This window comes from Cotesia glomerata, linkage group LG9 (assembly GCF_020080835.1).
Source record: "Cotesia glomerata isolate CgM1 linkage group LG9, MPM_Cglom_v2.3, whole genome shotgun sequence".
Classification (NCBI taxonomy): Eukaryota; Metazoa; Arthropoda; class Insecta; order Hymenoptera; family Braconidae; genus Cotesia; species Cotesia glomerata.
The window spans coordinates 15261103-15278510 of NC_058166.1; the positions used below are offsets into that span (position 1 = coordinate 15261103).

Here is a 17408-nt window from a genome sequence, read left to right on the forward strand (position 1 = left end):
TTTTTTCTTGATAAATTTAAAAAGAAATAACTAGTCATTTTATAGACTTTAATAAATTTGCGCTTAGTTTCTGCACATATTGAAATATTTCTTCATAATAATAGTTAAATAATAATACAATTATATATTTAAGAACAAAAGAACGAATTTATTCTTGATAATGAATACTTTAATGTAATATTACGAGAAAAACGTTCGATCTTATAATTTATGTATTCGATGCATCAACTATTAATTATATACACATGTACGAAATACGATATGGTCTTATAAATAAAATATGAGTTACAAGATCTGAGCGCTACCATGATTTAGTCGTGTACATACATCTCAAGAATTAACATCTAAAATATGGATTACAATAATCGTAAGCCGACAAAATGGAACTCTGATACAACTTACGCATTAGGACCTTACAAACTTTTAACGAGGTCTATTGGAATATGGCCACTAGATCATTTTGGAAAAGTCATTTTCCTGCAAGTTTTCCTAAATTCTTTTATACAGGTAAATTAATATCAAATATTATCATAAAATTTATATACGAACCTGATTTATGCAAACAAAATATTATTTGAGTTTTTCATGGTCAATATTTTATTACTTAAATTTTAAGATAGATAACTAGCTATACGCTTCGAAAACATGATATAAAAAGTGTTGTTGTTTTGAAATTTTAAAAATTAATTACATATTTATAGTGGAGTTATTGCCCGAGTCGAAAATTCAGCCCCGTTTAAGCTGTACTTTTTTCCAACAATTCTTAGAAAATTGAGTGGTCAGGAAAGACTGCTCAGTTAAATACTATATAAACTCGACGCCTGGTTTGACTGTAAATAGTGGAGTTTTGTCCCATTTTGACAGGATTACAGTCTAACCAGGCGTTGAATAATAATAACAATTTAAATAATAATAATTACTTTTTTTGTACCGTGCCTGGGGACGCAGGTTCGAACCCAACTAGAGACCGAATTTTTTTTTGTTTTTTTAATAATAATAATAATAATTTTGTTATTAGTAAAATGATAAAAAAAAAAATTTTTCGAGTTTTTTTTGTTTTATATTATTTTTAATGTAGAGCTAAACACATGTTTAGACCGCTTGACTCTTTATTTAGACCTAACTTTCGCTACTTATAGAAATAAAGTGAAAATCGCATTCGTTCTAACCGAGACTCGAACCCGAGACGCGCGCTTGCCAGACCGATAACTAACCCCTACACCGTACGACCGATGAGTTAACATACCTCTCATCATTCTTATAAGCTAAATTTATGCAATGACATTATATGCGTATAAAATTTTTTTTCTACATTTCTGCACATTTCAGACGAAAATTCGTCGATTCCCGAAAAAAAATATTTTATACGCACCGATAGCTTTTCACCGGGGCTTTTTGCCGGAATACGCCTTTATGGTATCTGGAACGCGACATATAAACTTTTGAATGAAAGATATTTTCTGACTCAGTTTGTCAAGCTGATTTAGAAAATGGGTGAATTTTTTAAAAGTTGCGCTATAAAGACGACTGCAATAGTTAGATTATTATGAAATCTACTAATAGTGATATTATTATTATTATTATTATTATTATTATTATTATTTATTATGCTTTGGATAAAATTTACATTGAAAACGGAACTCAGTGGAGCTGTTTTCACTATGTCCTTAGTTCACCCCGACTTTTACAGCTAAAACGGGTCTGATGTTTCGACTCTGCATTAGTATTATTATTCTTTGGATAAAATTTACATTGAAAACGGAACTCAGTGGACCTGTTTTCACTGTATCCATAGTTCACTCCGACTTTTACTGCCAAAACAGGCGTCTTCTAAGGCGGCGAATTGAACTACAAAGGATTTGGAAACTTTTACAGCTTAAACGGGTCTGATATTTCGACTCGGGTGGATTGATAATACATCGTAACATATATCTGATTTCAATTAATGCTATCCGCTACAATATTTATATTGATCATATTGTTCGAGTATGCACTGTGAGAAAAAAAAAATGGGTATTGTTGTGACAAGAAATTAATTTGTTGAAAATTTTAAACAATTTTCTTTTTTAGCTGAAGAAATAAAAATTTTTATCACAGTAACTTTCTTGTTGAAAATAATTTTATTGATTTGAAAAAAGACAATTTTAGATAGACAACCTGTGAATTTTTATCCAAAATTGTTTTTCCCAAATTTGAAAAACTTTTTTTCAAAATTTTCAAAATATTTATTTCTTACTAAAACATTGCTCACTTTTTTAAAAATAAATTTTTTTCTTTCGGTGTACTTGAAGCTAACAATCACACAACATAATTTATATCAAGTTTCTCAATAAATATTTCGCGTGCCAAATGCCAAAAGGGCGTATTACAGCAGTTAGATAGGGTTCCATGCTAAAAGGGCGTATAAAAAAAAATCAGGAATTTTCATAATTTCGAACAACAGTCTTCAAAATTGTCCGAAGAAAGTTTGTGAAAAAAAAAATTTGAAAAAGTCAACATTTTCGATAGTAGTAAATTTAAATTTTCATCATTTTGGACAGTCCAATGATTAAAAAAGCATATGAATTAAAAAAGCATATGAATTAAAAACTCTATGGTTGATACCCGCTTCCTTCTTTGGACTTCTTGATGTTACTCGTTCCAGCACTTTACTACTTCTCCGGACACCACGCATGGCTCGTCTATATAACGACCCCAAAAATACCCCCTCCTGCTCTCTCTCTAGGCCCGAAGATGCGCTCAAATGCTAGTCGAAAAGTTATCGATCTCTGGCGACTTATCGATTAAGGGTAATTTACCCTGTTACAACTTCAAACTCAGTTGGGTAACTATCTTTATAACTGCCGAAAGTTATAAATCCCTGGCGGATCTGAAATACCGTAGAATTACGGTATTATACGGTAAAAATACGGTCGATATACTGTATGGCCACCGTAGAATACAGTAGCATTCTACTTGCACGGTAGTAACCGTAAAACACCTAACGTACAGTAAAGAACGGTGAAAATATTGTATAGAACGGTAAAATTACGGTATAATTACGGTAGCGTACGGTGAAATCACGGTAGAAAATATACTTCTGAACTTTCCGCACTACCGTATTCCAATGATAATCTACCGTCAAATATACGTTATTTTAGCGATAAGTTACCGTACAATTACGGTACATTACCGTTCAATTATGGTACTTTAGCGTACAAAAACAGTACTTTTTTACCGGATAATTATAGTATTTTACTAACAATTACGGTATTTTACCGTACAATCACGGTATCTTACCGTACAATAACAATAAATTACTGTAAAATCACGGTACTTTGCCGTAAAATCTCCGAAATTTACGGTGTCATACTGTATTACGGTAAATCGCTGTACGTACCGTACTCTACCGTAAATTTGCCGTACATTACCGTAGTCTACCGCACTTTGGATCCATCAGGGATGTAGACTTATCTATATTGAGATATTGATTCTCTCTTAGCCATAAATCAATTTTATGTAACCATTCAATTAATTTATTTTTAACTATTAGCCAGCTTTTTCCTGAGCATAATATGGCTGTATCGTCGGCATAAGAATCTATGGTATCATTCGATAAAACATTAAAAATATCATTTATATATATTATAAATAATAGGGGCCCCAAGACAGTACCCTGGGGGACGATCACAGTAACGATTCTGGTATCACTTATAGTATTATTTAATTTAACTACTTGGGATCTATTATATAGATAGGATTTTAGGAGTTGATGTGGTATACCCCTAATTCCATACCTCCATAGTTTATCCATCAATATCTTATGATTGACAGTGTCAAAAGCTTTGGCCAAATCTAGAAAAGCTAGAACAGTTGGTGAACTTTTATCTAAGTTAGAGTAAATGTAGTTAGAAGTATAAGCTACAGCATCAGTTGTACCTCTGTTTTTCATGAATCCAAACTGTTTATTTGAAATTAATTTGTTTTTTTAAGCAGAAATTAAGTAATCTAACATGAATGAGTTTCTCAAAAAAATTTTTAGAAAATTTTCAATTTTCTTAGCGGAAAGTTAAAAATTATACGCCCTTTTGGTATTTGGCACGCGATTTGACACTGAAACGCTTAAATTATATTCATTTTAACCTATAATAAACATATTTCTTTCTTCAGTGTTTAATTATAATAATCTTCATTGATGAGCTAATTACCAAAGGAAACTGTGGTCTTATTACTGACACAGTAGATGCACTCAGCTTAATTGCGACTAGTATACTGTCGGTCTGTAAGATAATTTTACCTTTGGTCTACAAAAAAAGAATGTACTTCATAGTAAACTCAGCAATTGAAGACTGGGCCAACGTTCATGATAAAAAATCAAAAACAATAATGTTAAAATATGCTTTTGCAGGAAGAATCGTTTTTATCATCCAGATGATCGGTGCTTATATGACGATAGTACCTCTTATTTTTGGTAATCCTCCAACGATTCATAAGTTTTCTTCTGATCAGTTAAGCGATAATGCTACTATGTTAAGAAACATTCCAATCGGTCCTAATTGCTGGGTATCGACAAGCATATCAATGTCTATTTACTTCGCTTACTATGGTCTAGTTACAGTACACTTAGTTATCTTATGCACCGCATATATCGGCGGTGATGTATATATATTCGGTATTGCCATGCACGTTTGTGGGCAATTCAAACTTCTTTATACTGACATGGAAAGTCTTGATGGAAAAAAAAATTTTTTCAGCCTACGGAAACAAATTAATCAACTATCACAGAGACATACTTACTTGATAAAATTAGCTAATGAATTTGAAAGAACGTTTAATCTTATAATTTTGCTACAGGTTGCTGCAAATACTTTTATTATCGGTATATCAGGTAAATTAATAAGTTTGAGTACTATTATATGGGGCATTCCACACCAAATCGGATGGTTTGAAAAATTTTTATTTTTTATTTCTTCAATTTTTTTGTACCTATCAAAAAATTCTTTTTCCGAGATGTTAAGATTTTTTCGATCATAGGTTCAAAAGATATCGAATTTTGAAAAAACCGCTCTTTTTACGGTTTTTTGTTGATAATTTCTTAAAGAATGGCTCAAATCAAAATACTCACTGAATAAAAAAAATCGTTTTTCCATATACTTTTCGAAAAAAAATTATTTCAATAGTTTTAATACGTGTTTTTTGATTTTTAAAATTTAAATTGCATTTTTTAAAGTGAGTGCATATTTTGATTTTCTTCAAAATTTTTTTACAGTAATCTACTACTCAAACCACAACTTTCTAGGCTGATCCGGTCATGGGTTCTCGATGGCTACTATTTTTTTTTCGATTTTTGAAAATTAAAAAAAAAATTTTTTTCCTCTATTTTATCAAATTTTATCACTGGTTTCTCTCTTTCAACGTATTTTAAAAAACTTCATGTATATTCTTCACTATAACAATCATAGGAAATTGTTAATTAAAAAAGATTAATAATTATTTTTCAATAAAACTTCCTGCGATAAATATTTTTTTTATTTGGATAAAAGTATACAAAAAAAAAAAAATTGATTTCAAATTTAAAAAATAATTTTATAATTCTCTCGCGTATTAGCATTTGAAGAATTGTATGAAGCGATGAATCTTTTGAACCGATGATCAAAAAAATCTCAACATTTCAGAAAAAGAGTTTTTTGATGGGTACAAAAAAATATAAAAAAAGGCCATTCGGCAGCCGAAATGGAAGTAGATTTTTCAAATAAAAAAAATTGATTTTTGATAAAATAATATAATAACACTGATAATGTATAACTTAATTCATGAATTAAAAACAAAATTCAATAATAAATTTAAAACTATTTACAACAAATTTTGGAAAAAAAATTATCTTGTGAAGAAAAAGTTTCTCAAATATTTACCAAAGAATTGCACAGATTATAAGATTTTAACTATAAATGTCCAAATTTTAAGTAACTGCTTAGAAACAACAGTTTTCAAATTAATCAGAATTTTTCAACCGGATAAAATTTTAGTTGAAGAAAACAATGGTTAGAATTAATTTGTGACATATTTACTGACAACCTACCCGAAAACATTACACAAAAGACTGATCAATATCGTAATTATTGAATTTACATCATGAATAAGCTATGATGTAGAAAATAATTCTAAAACGGCTGCAATAGTAAAACAGTTTCATTAAACGAACTCTAAAAGGAGTAATATTGAGGCTACTACCACTTCTAAGTAGTGAAAATTGAAGCTTATTAAAAGAGCTTTACGATGCATTTTTATCGAATTTCAATATCTTGTCTAGTTCAGTAATTATACCAAGTTGAAGTAGTAAAAACATCAATTTTTACGATTTTCAAAATTTCAAAATCCTGTCATTTCCAAATTACTCGCCCGATTAAGCTCATCTTCGAACTTAACTTTGGTCTTGATCGACAGACAAAGCATGCTGAGTTTGAGAAGAATCGGTCATAAATTGAAAACGCTGTCGTGCTGACAAGCCGCGTTATATCGTATAAATATATAAGGTTGGCAATAGCCTAATCGGCTCGGTACCTGCATTTCGAAAGAGTGGGACCAGGGTTCGATTCCGGCGCGCACCAATATTTTTCAATGATTATAAACTAAGAATATGTGAGTTTCATTGCCAGCCTCTGTACCGGTCGGGTTTTCTGTGGTTTTCCCATATAGTTATGGAGGTAAAATGTCATTATAGAAGTACCTCCATACTATTTAAGACCGTAATGCAAATGCAGGTACTGATTATAACGCGTAAGTCGGCCACAGTCGCAGCACATGTGTGTCGGGCATGAAAGAAAAAATCCCAACATGCAGGGGGGTGGGGACGAAAAAGTGGTTGAGAGTTATAATGACGGGATTGAGAGATTATATTGCGGAGAAAAAAGTGGAGAGACAATAATTCCTCACCCTCCCTTGTAAAACACTACAGTGATACAAGTAAAACCATCCTCAATTATAACCTCAATTATATATATATATATATATATATAAATATATATATATAAACTTTTGAACTATATTATATATTTTCTGACTCAGCTCGACAAACTAAGTCAGAAAATGGCTAAATTTTTTAAAAGTTACGCCACGAGGACGGCTGCAATAGTTAGATTTTTGTAAAATCTACTAAAAATTGAGTAAATTAAAAATTGAAAATTTTCAAACCGTCCGATTTGGCGTGGAATGCCCCATATACATTAATTATTTTGAAGGCACAGGCTAGATGCATTAAATTTTGAATTTCCTTTTCATTTTCCAAAAACTCATTCAAATTTTATTAATATCTAGGTGATCTTCAAAGCAACTTTATATTTATATATTTTGTACAGGTATTCTTTTGCTATGGGGTCTCAAAACTGGAAATAGTAATATAATAATCGCTGCTCTTATCCGAATTTATCTTTTATTTTTTCAACTTTATATTTATAGCTTCATTGGTGAATCATTGTCCACACAAACCAGAAACTTACAATTAGCAATTTATAATTGCAAATGGTATCAAATGTCACCAATATTAGCGAAAGATTTGTTATTTATAATAATGAGAACCAATTATCCGTTTCATTTAACAGCAGGAAAAATTTGTAATATGAATATTTCAAGTTTCAAAGACCTTGTCAAAATGATGTTTTCATATTTTTCCATTATTAGACTAATGTTCGAAGAGTAATAATTATGTAGATACATAGATTTATAAGAAGCTCTGTAAATTAATAAAATAAAAAATTTATTTTTCAATTGTAATTATTATTCTTTATTAAAAAGTTGATTTGACGTTTTCATTTTTGTCGCTTTTTGTTGCTATGGTAACCACTTTGGCAACGGTTACCATAGCAACGATTACTATGGCAACCGTTATCATGGCAACGGTAAAAATTTGGAAAAATATTGATTTATTAAATTGTCGATAATAAATATTTTGACAGAAGCGCGCAAAGCGCATTTGATTTTCTAGTTTACAAAATTATCTATTTAACTAATAAATTTATGTTAGCATTTTTTGTAGGATCAAAATATTAAACAATTACATCCGTATTGGGTAATTGATCATTTAGTGGCGGCCCTATTATAGGAAGATATTTTAAAATATCATCAATCCAAGTACTGTATGCTGAAATCTAAAAATATATAAATTAATACTTTTATTTCTTCAGTAATGTAATATAAAATTATTATAATTATTTTTATACTTTGGTAAATACTGTATAATAATTTGGATCGCAAATATTCGTTCCTAATCGTCGTGGACTTATGGATACTACACCATGTAAATCCCATATTTTTTCATCAGGTCTTTGTAGCACTAATCCACCTCCACTGTCTCCATTACAAACTGCAGTTCCGTTACTCCAGCCAGCGCAAAATGTTGTGTAAGTTAAGTATTTTCGAAAATCTCTCTTCTGACTTTCTTGGCACTCATTTTCAGGAATTATTTTTACGGTCGTGATGCGGAGTTTGTCACTAAACGTATCGTTTTCCGTTATTCCCATACCTAAAAAAAATCATTATTTATGATTGAAAGTAACTCATTTAACGAAGAAGACTTAGTTTTTAAAATCATGATGACAAAGTACCAGCAACTAAACCGATTTCTTCAGATCTTAAAGATACATCTGAAGTTACTCGCCAGTTTAAGCAAACTGGCTTAACATTGTTAGTTATTGTAACTGGTTTATCCAAAATTAAAATAGCTAGATCAGAGCCGTAGTTTCCTTCATGATCTCGATACATTTGTTGAATTTTTATTTCTGAAACTCCAATAATTTGAGTTTCCATATTTTGTTCATCTAACGTAAAATTACTTGAAAATCCAGCAAAAATAACACGGATCGTCTCAGGGTCTGTTTTCCAAACGCAATGACCGGCTGTTATAACAGCGCTTTCATGGATCAAAGAGCTACCACAAAAAAACTTCCAATGTCCATTTTCATGAGAGAATAGTGTTGCATGCCAAGGCAAACTCTCGTCCAGAGATATTTCCCAACCCTTAACAATCAAAGGAATTGCTGAAAAAAATAAATTTATTATTACTAGCAACCTTGCAGTCACTATGTGACTGCCGTGACTTGTGAACTATAAATACATAAAATTTTGCTTTATTAAATAATGAATTTTGTTGAATTGCACTGTACTTTCTTAACTACTGGCGTTTTTAAAGATATAAGCTCATCCGGATGTTACACTCATCAAGAGCTTTCATTTGAGTATCCACATGCTTTTTGATATATTTTTCATATGAAAATATATACATATAAAAAATATATGAAAAATTGATGTGGGTACTCAAATGAAAGGTCTCGATAAGTGTATTGTCAGGATGAGCTTATATCTTTAAAAATATCATTAGTTCACAAGATACAAGGTCATTTCTTAATTATTTATGTTTTTGAAGATATAAGCTCATCCCGATGTTACACTCGTCAAGAGCTTCCATTCGAGTACCCACATGCATTTTGATATATTTTTTATTTATACAGATATAAAATATCCATAAAATATAAGAAAAATTGATGTGAATACTCAAATGAAAGGTCTTGATGACCGTAATGTCGGGGTAATTTTATATCTTTAAAAATGTCAGTAGTTGACAAAATACAAGGTCATTACTTAATTATTAATATTTTTAAAGATGTAAGCTCATTCCGATGATATACTAATCAAGAGCTTTCATTTGAGTACCCACATGCATTTTAATATATTTTTCATACATACATATGTATAATGTATATAAAATATATAAATATATGAAAAATTGATGTGGGTACTCAAATGGAAGATCTTGATGAGCGTAATGTCGGGTTATTTTTATATCTTTAAAAATGTCAATTGTACACAAGATACCAGGTCATTTCTTAATTATTGATATTTTTGAAGATATAAGCTCATCGATGTTACACAAGTCAAGACCTTTCATTTGAGTACCTATATGCATTTTGATATATTTTTCATATATACATATATATAATATATAAATATATGAAAAATTGATGTGGGTACTCAAATGAAAGGTCTCGATGAGTGTAACTCCAAGATGAGCCTATATCGTTAACAATATCATCAGTGGTCAAAATGCAACATTATTGCTTTGTTATTCACATTTTTAAAGATATAAGCTCATCCTGATGTTACGCTCATCAAGAGCTTTCATTTGAGTACCTACATCAATTTTTCATATATTTTTCATATATACATATATATAATATATATAAATATATAAATATATGAAAAATTGATGTGGGTACTCAAATGAAAGGTCTCGATGAGTGTAACATCGGGATGAGCTTATATTTTCAAAAATGTCAATAGTTCACAAGATAAAAGGTTATTTCTTAATTATGTATCTAAAGATATAGAATTTTCGAATGCAGCCTGAATACTTATCATAATAAATTTACTATCGGTGAGACATGTGAAACCTTGAAAAAGCACAAATTCAAGTCAAGACCTTTGCAACGACACTAAATTAAACTAAAAAAACCGATTTTACCATATGACTATCCTTAACACAAATTTTTTTTTATTCTTTTAATAATATATAGATGAACTATAACGATGAAAATAAAAAGTATTCAATAAATTCATTGCATACCTATTTCATTCCTTGTTCCACAAATAGGTTTACATTGCAGAGGAACCTGGCTCCAAGTTCCATCATGAAGACACGTTGTAAAAAATGATCCTGATTTTTGTTCATAAAATTCTGGACATTCCAAGGTAACGTGTGTACCTATTGGCATAGATTCATTGCATGAAATCCAACCTTGTTTCGGTCCCCATAACACTTCACAACGTTTCTTTGCTGCGGGTGCGTCTAATGACGGGCACGTAATTTCTTGCCGCTCTGAAAAATAACATTCAGTATTTTAGTATATTATATGTATCATAATAATATTAATAGATATTTTACCAGAGTAACAAGTTGGAATATATGGAACCCAGTTATTATTTTGACAATAAGCGTGTGAAGATCCTTCTAAAGTTTGATCAACGTCACACGAGAAATCGAGCCGCGTAAGCTCAGGAACTATTTGACCAGGACGACTCTGTGGATACTGAGAAACTGTGTAATGAGTTCCTGGTTTCGCAGAAGGTAGACGACATGCTCCATTAGGAAGACTTGACTCGCAAACAGTTTCATCACTCCAGTCGTGACAATTTGGTTCTAAGTTACATTTGAGAGAATCAGGAATGCATGCTCCGTAATCACATTGAAAAAATCCATCTGGACATCTAGAAATATTATAAAAAATTTTCACAGCATAGATTTAAAATCCTTTATTAAAGAATTGATGTGGCGTTTTCACTGTTGTCGCTTTTCGTTGCTATGGTGACCACTTTGTCAACGGTTCAGTAACCAGTGTTACCATGGCAAGGGTTAAATATTAATAAGTAAAATTTTTAAGAATATTAATTAATTAAATTGTCGATGATAAAAATTTTGACAGAAGCGCGCAAAGCGCGTTCGATTTTATAGTTACTAGAATTCAAATTTGCGCAAGCGCGCGCCTGACTATAGAGTTTGCATATATTTTCATGCTTATGATATATTCGACCAATCAAGTTACGAATAGTTTGATGCCACATACATTTCATCTCTTTTTTATTATGGGACTAGAATTCAAATTTGCGCCTTATATTTATGGTCATGATATATTTATGTGTAGTTTATGTATATTATATTCACTTTCAACCAATCAGAATGAGAATAAATATTTTCAACCAATCACATCACGAATAGATTGGTTTCACATACATTTCATCTCAATTTTATTATGGGACTAGAATTTGAATTTGCGCGCGCAAGCGCGCGCCTGACTATAGCATTTGCATATATTTTCATGCTTATGATATATTCGACCAATCACGTTACGAATAGTTTGATGCCACATACATTTCATCTCAATTTTATATTAGGAATATTAGGATTACACCTTTCGAACAGCGTTTATCAATCTTTAAACTTTAATCTACTTTGATAAAGAATAAATACTGGTTGCATGAAGTGCGGTTAGAATTTTGTCAAGTTATTAAATGAAACTCGCTTCTCATAATCGCTTGAAAATCAAGATCCCAAAAAATCAACACTGAATTTATGAAATTTTCTTTTGTCCTTATATACAGAAGATAGACGATTAACAATTTTAGATCTGTTGATTTCCTTAGCTGAACTTTCGGGTTTTTCAAAACTTTTATTATTTCGAAAACATTTCTGAACTATAGCGAACAAAACAAAAAGAAAATTGTTGAAATCGGTCCAGTTGTTTTTGAGTTTTAGCAAGACTAACGCACAGCTATTCATTTATATATATATATATATATATATATATATATATATATATTACTAAACAATGAAAAAAATTAACTTGAATTAAGAAAATTATTTTGAAGAACTTCATCACCTTGATTTGAGTATAAAAATTTTTGAAAATTCTAGAAATTTTTCTTAATTCAAAGATTTTTCTTCTTTATTTAATACAATAAAACTCGATTGTAAAAACCTTTAAAATGATTTCCTTGATTCAATCATTTTTCTCTTGATTAAAGTTATTTTTTTTTTTTTTTTTTTTTTTTTTTCAGTGAATGTTATAAATTTTGTAACAGTGAAACAAGTTTGTACAATTTTCGGGTAAATGTATGAGTTAGTATGCTCACTGCTAGTCATAGCTTTAATGCATTCATAAGTATTTTCTGAACCAATTCTTGCCACAATGAAATTGTTACTTACTGCTGATTTTTACAACTTTCAAGCGTTTCATCCGAAGCATCTCGACACTGTTGAGCTCCATCACAAACTTTGTATATTGGAATACATTGTCTTCCACTTTTACAAGAAAATTCATTTGGTTGACACTCATAATTGAGACAAGTATCTCCAACGCAGTTGATCGCCGCACAAGTTGAAATTTTTTCATCGCTTCCATCCGGACAGTCTTCTGTACCATCACAAACTGTTTCCGGATGAATACAACCGCCGTACTCACACTGATAAGTGTGAGCTGGACAGAAGTAATCTTTGCATAACACTGCACTCTCATCACTTTCGTCCTGACAATCTACGTAACCTGGTATACAAATAATCCTTTATTAAAAAGTTAGAAAAAATCGTGTGCGTATTCAAATGAAAGGTCTGGATGAGCGTAACATCAGGATGAGCTGATATCTAAAAAAATATCAATAATAAAGAAATGTCATTGTATTATGTCTACTGATGATATTTTTAACGATATAAGCTCATCCTGACGTTATTCTCGTCGAAACCTTTCATTTGAATACGCACACGTGTTTTTCCATTTATTTTATATATATGATATTTCTCATATTTGTGAAAATTTTTCCGGTCCCTTGAAAAATACTCGATAAATTGAATAAAATCAATGATAATTGGACCCTTCGGTAATTTTAAGTTGAAGGAATATTATCTTGTTCGCCAATATGTGATAATTTGAAATCCGGGCTTCCCTACTTTCTATAATTTGAAGCGTTTATCATGGACATACCTGTCATTTCGCGTTACAGATGCCATAAGGGCGTATAAAAAATATACGCCCTTATGGCACCCGGGAACCATAAGGGCGTATAAAATTTTTTTTTTTGCATTTCTGCACATTTCGGACGAAAATACATCGATTCCCGGAAAAAAAATTTTTTATACGCCCTTATGGCTCCCGGGACCCACCTCGGATGCCATAAGGGCGTATTAAAAAAAATTTTTTTTGGGAATCGACGTATTTTTCCATGAAATGGGCAGGAATGCAAAAAAAAATTTTTTTCCATATAAAAATTTTTTTGGACTTAGAAAAAAAATAGAACTTTTATTATACGCCCCTATGGCATCCGAGTTGGGTCCCGGGAGCCATAAAGGCGTATAAAAAAAATTTTTTTCGAGAATCAACGTAGTATCGTCCGAAATGTACAGAAATGCAAAAAAAAAAGATTTATACGCCCTTATGGCTCCCGGGACCCACCTCGGATGCCATAAGGGCGTATAATACAAATTCTGTTCTTTTTTTCTAAGTCCAAGAAAATTTTTAGTTAGGAGAAAAAATTTTTTTTTGCATTTCTGCACGTTTCATACAAAAATACGTCGATTCCCAAAAAAAAATTTTTTTGATACTCCCTTATGGCATCCGAAGTGGGTCCCGGGAGCCATAAGGGCGTATGAAATTTTTTTTTTTGCATTTCTGCACATTTCAGATGAAACTACGTTGATTCCCGAAAAAAAATTTTTTATACGCCCTTATGGCTTTTCACCGGGACCTTTTGCCGGTATACGCCCTTATGGCATCTGGAACGCGATTTGTTTACATACATGTAAAGACCTGTCAATTGTTTACATAAATGAGATATGAGTAAGTTCGCATTCCCTAATGATGATTACTTCGCAGCTCTCACCACTATCGAAAATTCTTTGGACAATGATAAACTGAAGTCACTCACTCAAAAAAAGATTACAGACTTCTTTTTGAAATGAAAATTTGTGAATAATTGTATTATTGAATTGAATTGTTAATACATGATAATAATATAGAAATAAGAAATGACGAATTTTGATCAAATTCTTATTTCCTTCAGTCCCCCCTCCTCTTCGTGGTTATTTAAACACTTGTTATTTTTAACTTTTGATAATTTGAAATTTATCTCTGGTCCCTTGAGTTTCAAATTATCGAGAGTTGACTGTATATAAAATATATGAAAAATACGTGTGGGTATTCAAATGAAAGCTCTTGATACGCGTAACATCAGGATGAGCTTATATCTTAAAAATAGTCAAAAATTAAGAAATAACGTGATATTTTGTCTGCTGATAATATTTTCCACGATATAAATTCATTATGGAGTTATAAGTTACACTTCATTATAAGTTACACTTATCAAGACCTTTTATTTAAATACCCATACGAATTTTTTTATATATTTTATACATATGATATCTCTAGAGTTAGCTTATTGTTTAAGAAAAATAAAAAAATTGACAGATGTTAGTTGATTGCAGTTTCATGATAAATTTGAAATCTTACCATTGCATGTTTGGAAAAATGGAATACACTCTAGTGATTGGACGCACTGATACTCATGACTAGTGCAGTCATTAGTTGTTTCACAGTGAGTTTCATCACTTCCATCAACGCAATCTTGAAAACCATCACATCGAAAAGATTTTGAGATACAAGCTCCGTAGTTACATCGGTATAAAGATACAGGACAGCTTATTGACAGTAATGCAAAATTTTTAAGATTATTATTAATAAGTTGCATAATAAATAACTTAATAATAGTGTATTAACTTACACAATATGATAGCATAGCTTCTTTAATTCGTCAGAAGAGTCGGGACAGTCTACAATGCCATCGCAGATTTGAGTGACATTTATTTTGAATCCGTCGACACACGCAAAAACCGGAGGTTCAACTGCTTGAGAATAAAAATGTTTAGAGATTAGTAGAAAAAAAATGGTAATGCTAAACATTCTCGATTTAAAATTCTAATATAATTATTCTAATGTTTTAGTGAAAATCAAGAGTATTATATATACTTTTTAACAATTAAGATAGTTCCAAGAATGTCACAAAGAATTTAAATGCACTGAAAAGTATAAATTGTTTGAAGATAGTCATTAAAATTAATAAATGGATCTTTGTCAATAAACTTCCATAAATATGAATACTTTTCAATTATGTGGTTCTGAAATGAAGAATTAAATTTTTACGCTTCAAGGTAAATATAGTTTTAGAAAATGAATAAATTGCATTGAATTATTCATGAGGATTAAGACTATGAATGTAAATTAAAAATATACTTAAGTGATGACGGGTTTTATTGCTTTTTTACTGGTAATTAACATTTATTATCAAATAAATATGAATTATAATTATTTCATTTTTAACTTCCCGCTAAGAAAATCGAAGATTTTCAAAAATCGGGAAGTTATTTTTTTCATCCTGTTTTGCAAAAACCGAGTTTTCATCAGATCTCGACGTTTGAAGGTCACAGGAAGCTTCCCTGACTATCCCTGCGAGGTTGTCACGGTGTCTGTATGTATATGTGTGTGTGTGTGTGTGTGTGTGTGTGTGTGAAAGTATGTGAACCGCTTATAACTTTTGAACGGCTTGACCGATTTCATCGCGGTTGGTGCCATTCGAAAGGGCTTGACCAAACTTAGATTTTGAAAACTATTTGGACCGATTCAGATCAATAGATTTTGAGAAATCTTCAAAAAACTGAAAAAAAATTTTTTCAAATGTGGTTTTTTTGGAATAACTTTTAAACGGCTTGATGGTTCAATTCCAAAAACTAATCAGCTCTTAACCTCAAAAAACCACGTCGATCACCACCAGTCCGGTCAAAATCGGTTGATTCGTTCGAGAAATATCGTCAACGAAAGGAAACCGAAAAAAGTGTTTTTTCGGAATAACTCCAAAATTTCTAGCGCGATCAATTCAAAATTTAAGATTCTTCGTGAGGCTTGAAAAACTGTGTCGAATGCTACCAACCGCGTGAAAATCGGTTTATTTATTCAAAAGTTATTGCGGTTTAAAAATTCAAAAAATAGTGTCATCAAATCCCTATCAGACTTTTGAGCTCGAAGAGCTCAAAAGCATAGGAAAGCAATCTTTTTGAGCTCGGAGAGCTCAAAATAACCCATAAATTGTATTTTTGAGCTCGAAGAGCTTAAAAACGTCATTGGTGCAATTTTAAGCTCCTAAGTATGGAATTAGCGGGAAGTTGCAGGGATGGCCTTTAGGGTCAACCGTTTTCCTAATTTTTTTTATTTATTACAATATGTAAGGGTTGATTATTGAAATAAAACAACTAATTGCTTATTTAATTTGAAATTATTTATTTTTCTTTGTAAAATAATTTTTTTTTTTTAATTATATAAAATAGTAAAATCAGACTGAAAGATTACAGGACATAGTGTAGTTTATTTTCATTTAATAGAATTATTAAATTTAAATTATATTAATAAATTTTTATTTATTTCAAACTTAGACCATTATGTCATTTATATATATCAATTAAACAAACGATTAGTTGTTTTTTTTTTTTAATAATCAATCCTTACATATTGTAAAAAATAAAAAAAATAAATATTTTCAACAAGAATTATTCTTATTTAGTAATAAAAGGTTGTGTTTAAATTTATAACTATATAATTTGAATTTACTCTACCGCCAGTTATCTAACAAAACTTACCTTACCGACAGCTAATTTCTTACTTATGATTTAGAGGATTTAGAAGACAGATCAATTGTCGTTGTTTTGTAAAGTTTCATTGCTTACAGTTAAATTTTTTCACAAATATAGTATTTAAATGTTTTAATGTGTGTATTTAATTACATAGAATTTACTATTATTTGACTTATATTTAGTGTTATATATGAAGTGTTAAATGTATATAACT

At 30.6% G+C, this 17408-nt stretch overlaps 2 protein-coding genes across 2 annotated transcripts; one reads left to right on the plus strand and one right to left on the minus strand.

Annotated features, from left to right (window-relative positions):
* The first annotated feature begins 277 nt into the window (after positions 1-277).
* LOC123272293 (odorant receptor 82a-like) lies at positions 278-7743 on the plus strand. The gene is made up of 3 exons (XM_044738994.1): positions 278-507; positions 4150-4867; positions 7335-7743. Exons 1-3 carry the CDS (start codon positions 352-354, stop codon positions 7673-7675), a joined length of 1215 nt encoding a protein of 404 aa, XP_044594929.1. The 5' UTR covers positions 278-351; the 3' UTR covers positions 7676-7743.
* On the minus strand, positions 7628-15486 carry LOC123272291 (modular serine protease-like). The gene is made up of 9 exons (XM_044738992.1): positions 15295-15486; positions 15024-15211; positions 12731-13067; positions 10913-11235; positions 10595-10846; positions 8580-9011; positions 8196-8497; positions 8001-8123; positions 7628-7709 (listed from the first exon to the last, which is right to left on the minus strand). Exons 1-8 carry the CDS (start codon positions 15471-15473, stop codon positions 8022-8024), a joined length of 2115 nt encoding a protein of 704 aa, XP_044594927.1. The 5' UTR covers positions 15474-15486; the 3' UTR covers positions 7628-7709; positions 8001-8021.
* Positions 15487-17408: the final 1922 nt, after the last annotated feature.

Coding starts and splice junctions, on each gene's coding strand:
- LOC123272293 (XM_044738994.1), top strand. CDS start 352: ATGGATTACAATAATCGTAAGCCGACAAAATGGAACTCTGATACAACT. Junction 508..4,149: donor TCCTAAATTCTTTTATACAG/GTAAATTAATAT, acceptor TTCTTTCTTCAG/TGTTTAATTATAATAATCTT. Junction 4,868..7,334: donor TTTTATTATCGGTATATCAG/GTAAATTAATAA, acceptor TATTTTGTACAG/GTATTCTTTTGCTATGGGGT.
- LOC123272291 (XM_044738992.1), bottom strand. CDS start 15,473: ATGTTTAGCATTACCATTTTTTTTCTACTAATCTCTAAACATTTTTAT. Junction 8,498..8,579: donor AGAAATCGGTTTAGTTGCTG/GTACTTTGTCAT, acceptor GATTTTTTTTAG/GTATGGGAATAACGGAAAAC. Junction 8,124..8,195: donor ATTATACAGTATTTACCAAA/GTATAAAAATAA, acceptor ATATATTTTTAG/ATTTCAGCATACAGTACTTG.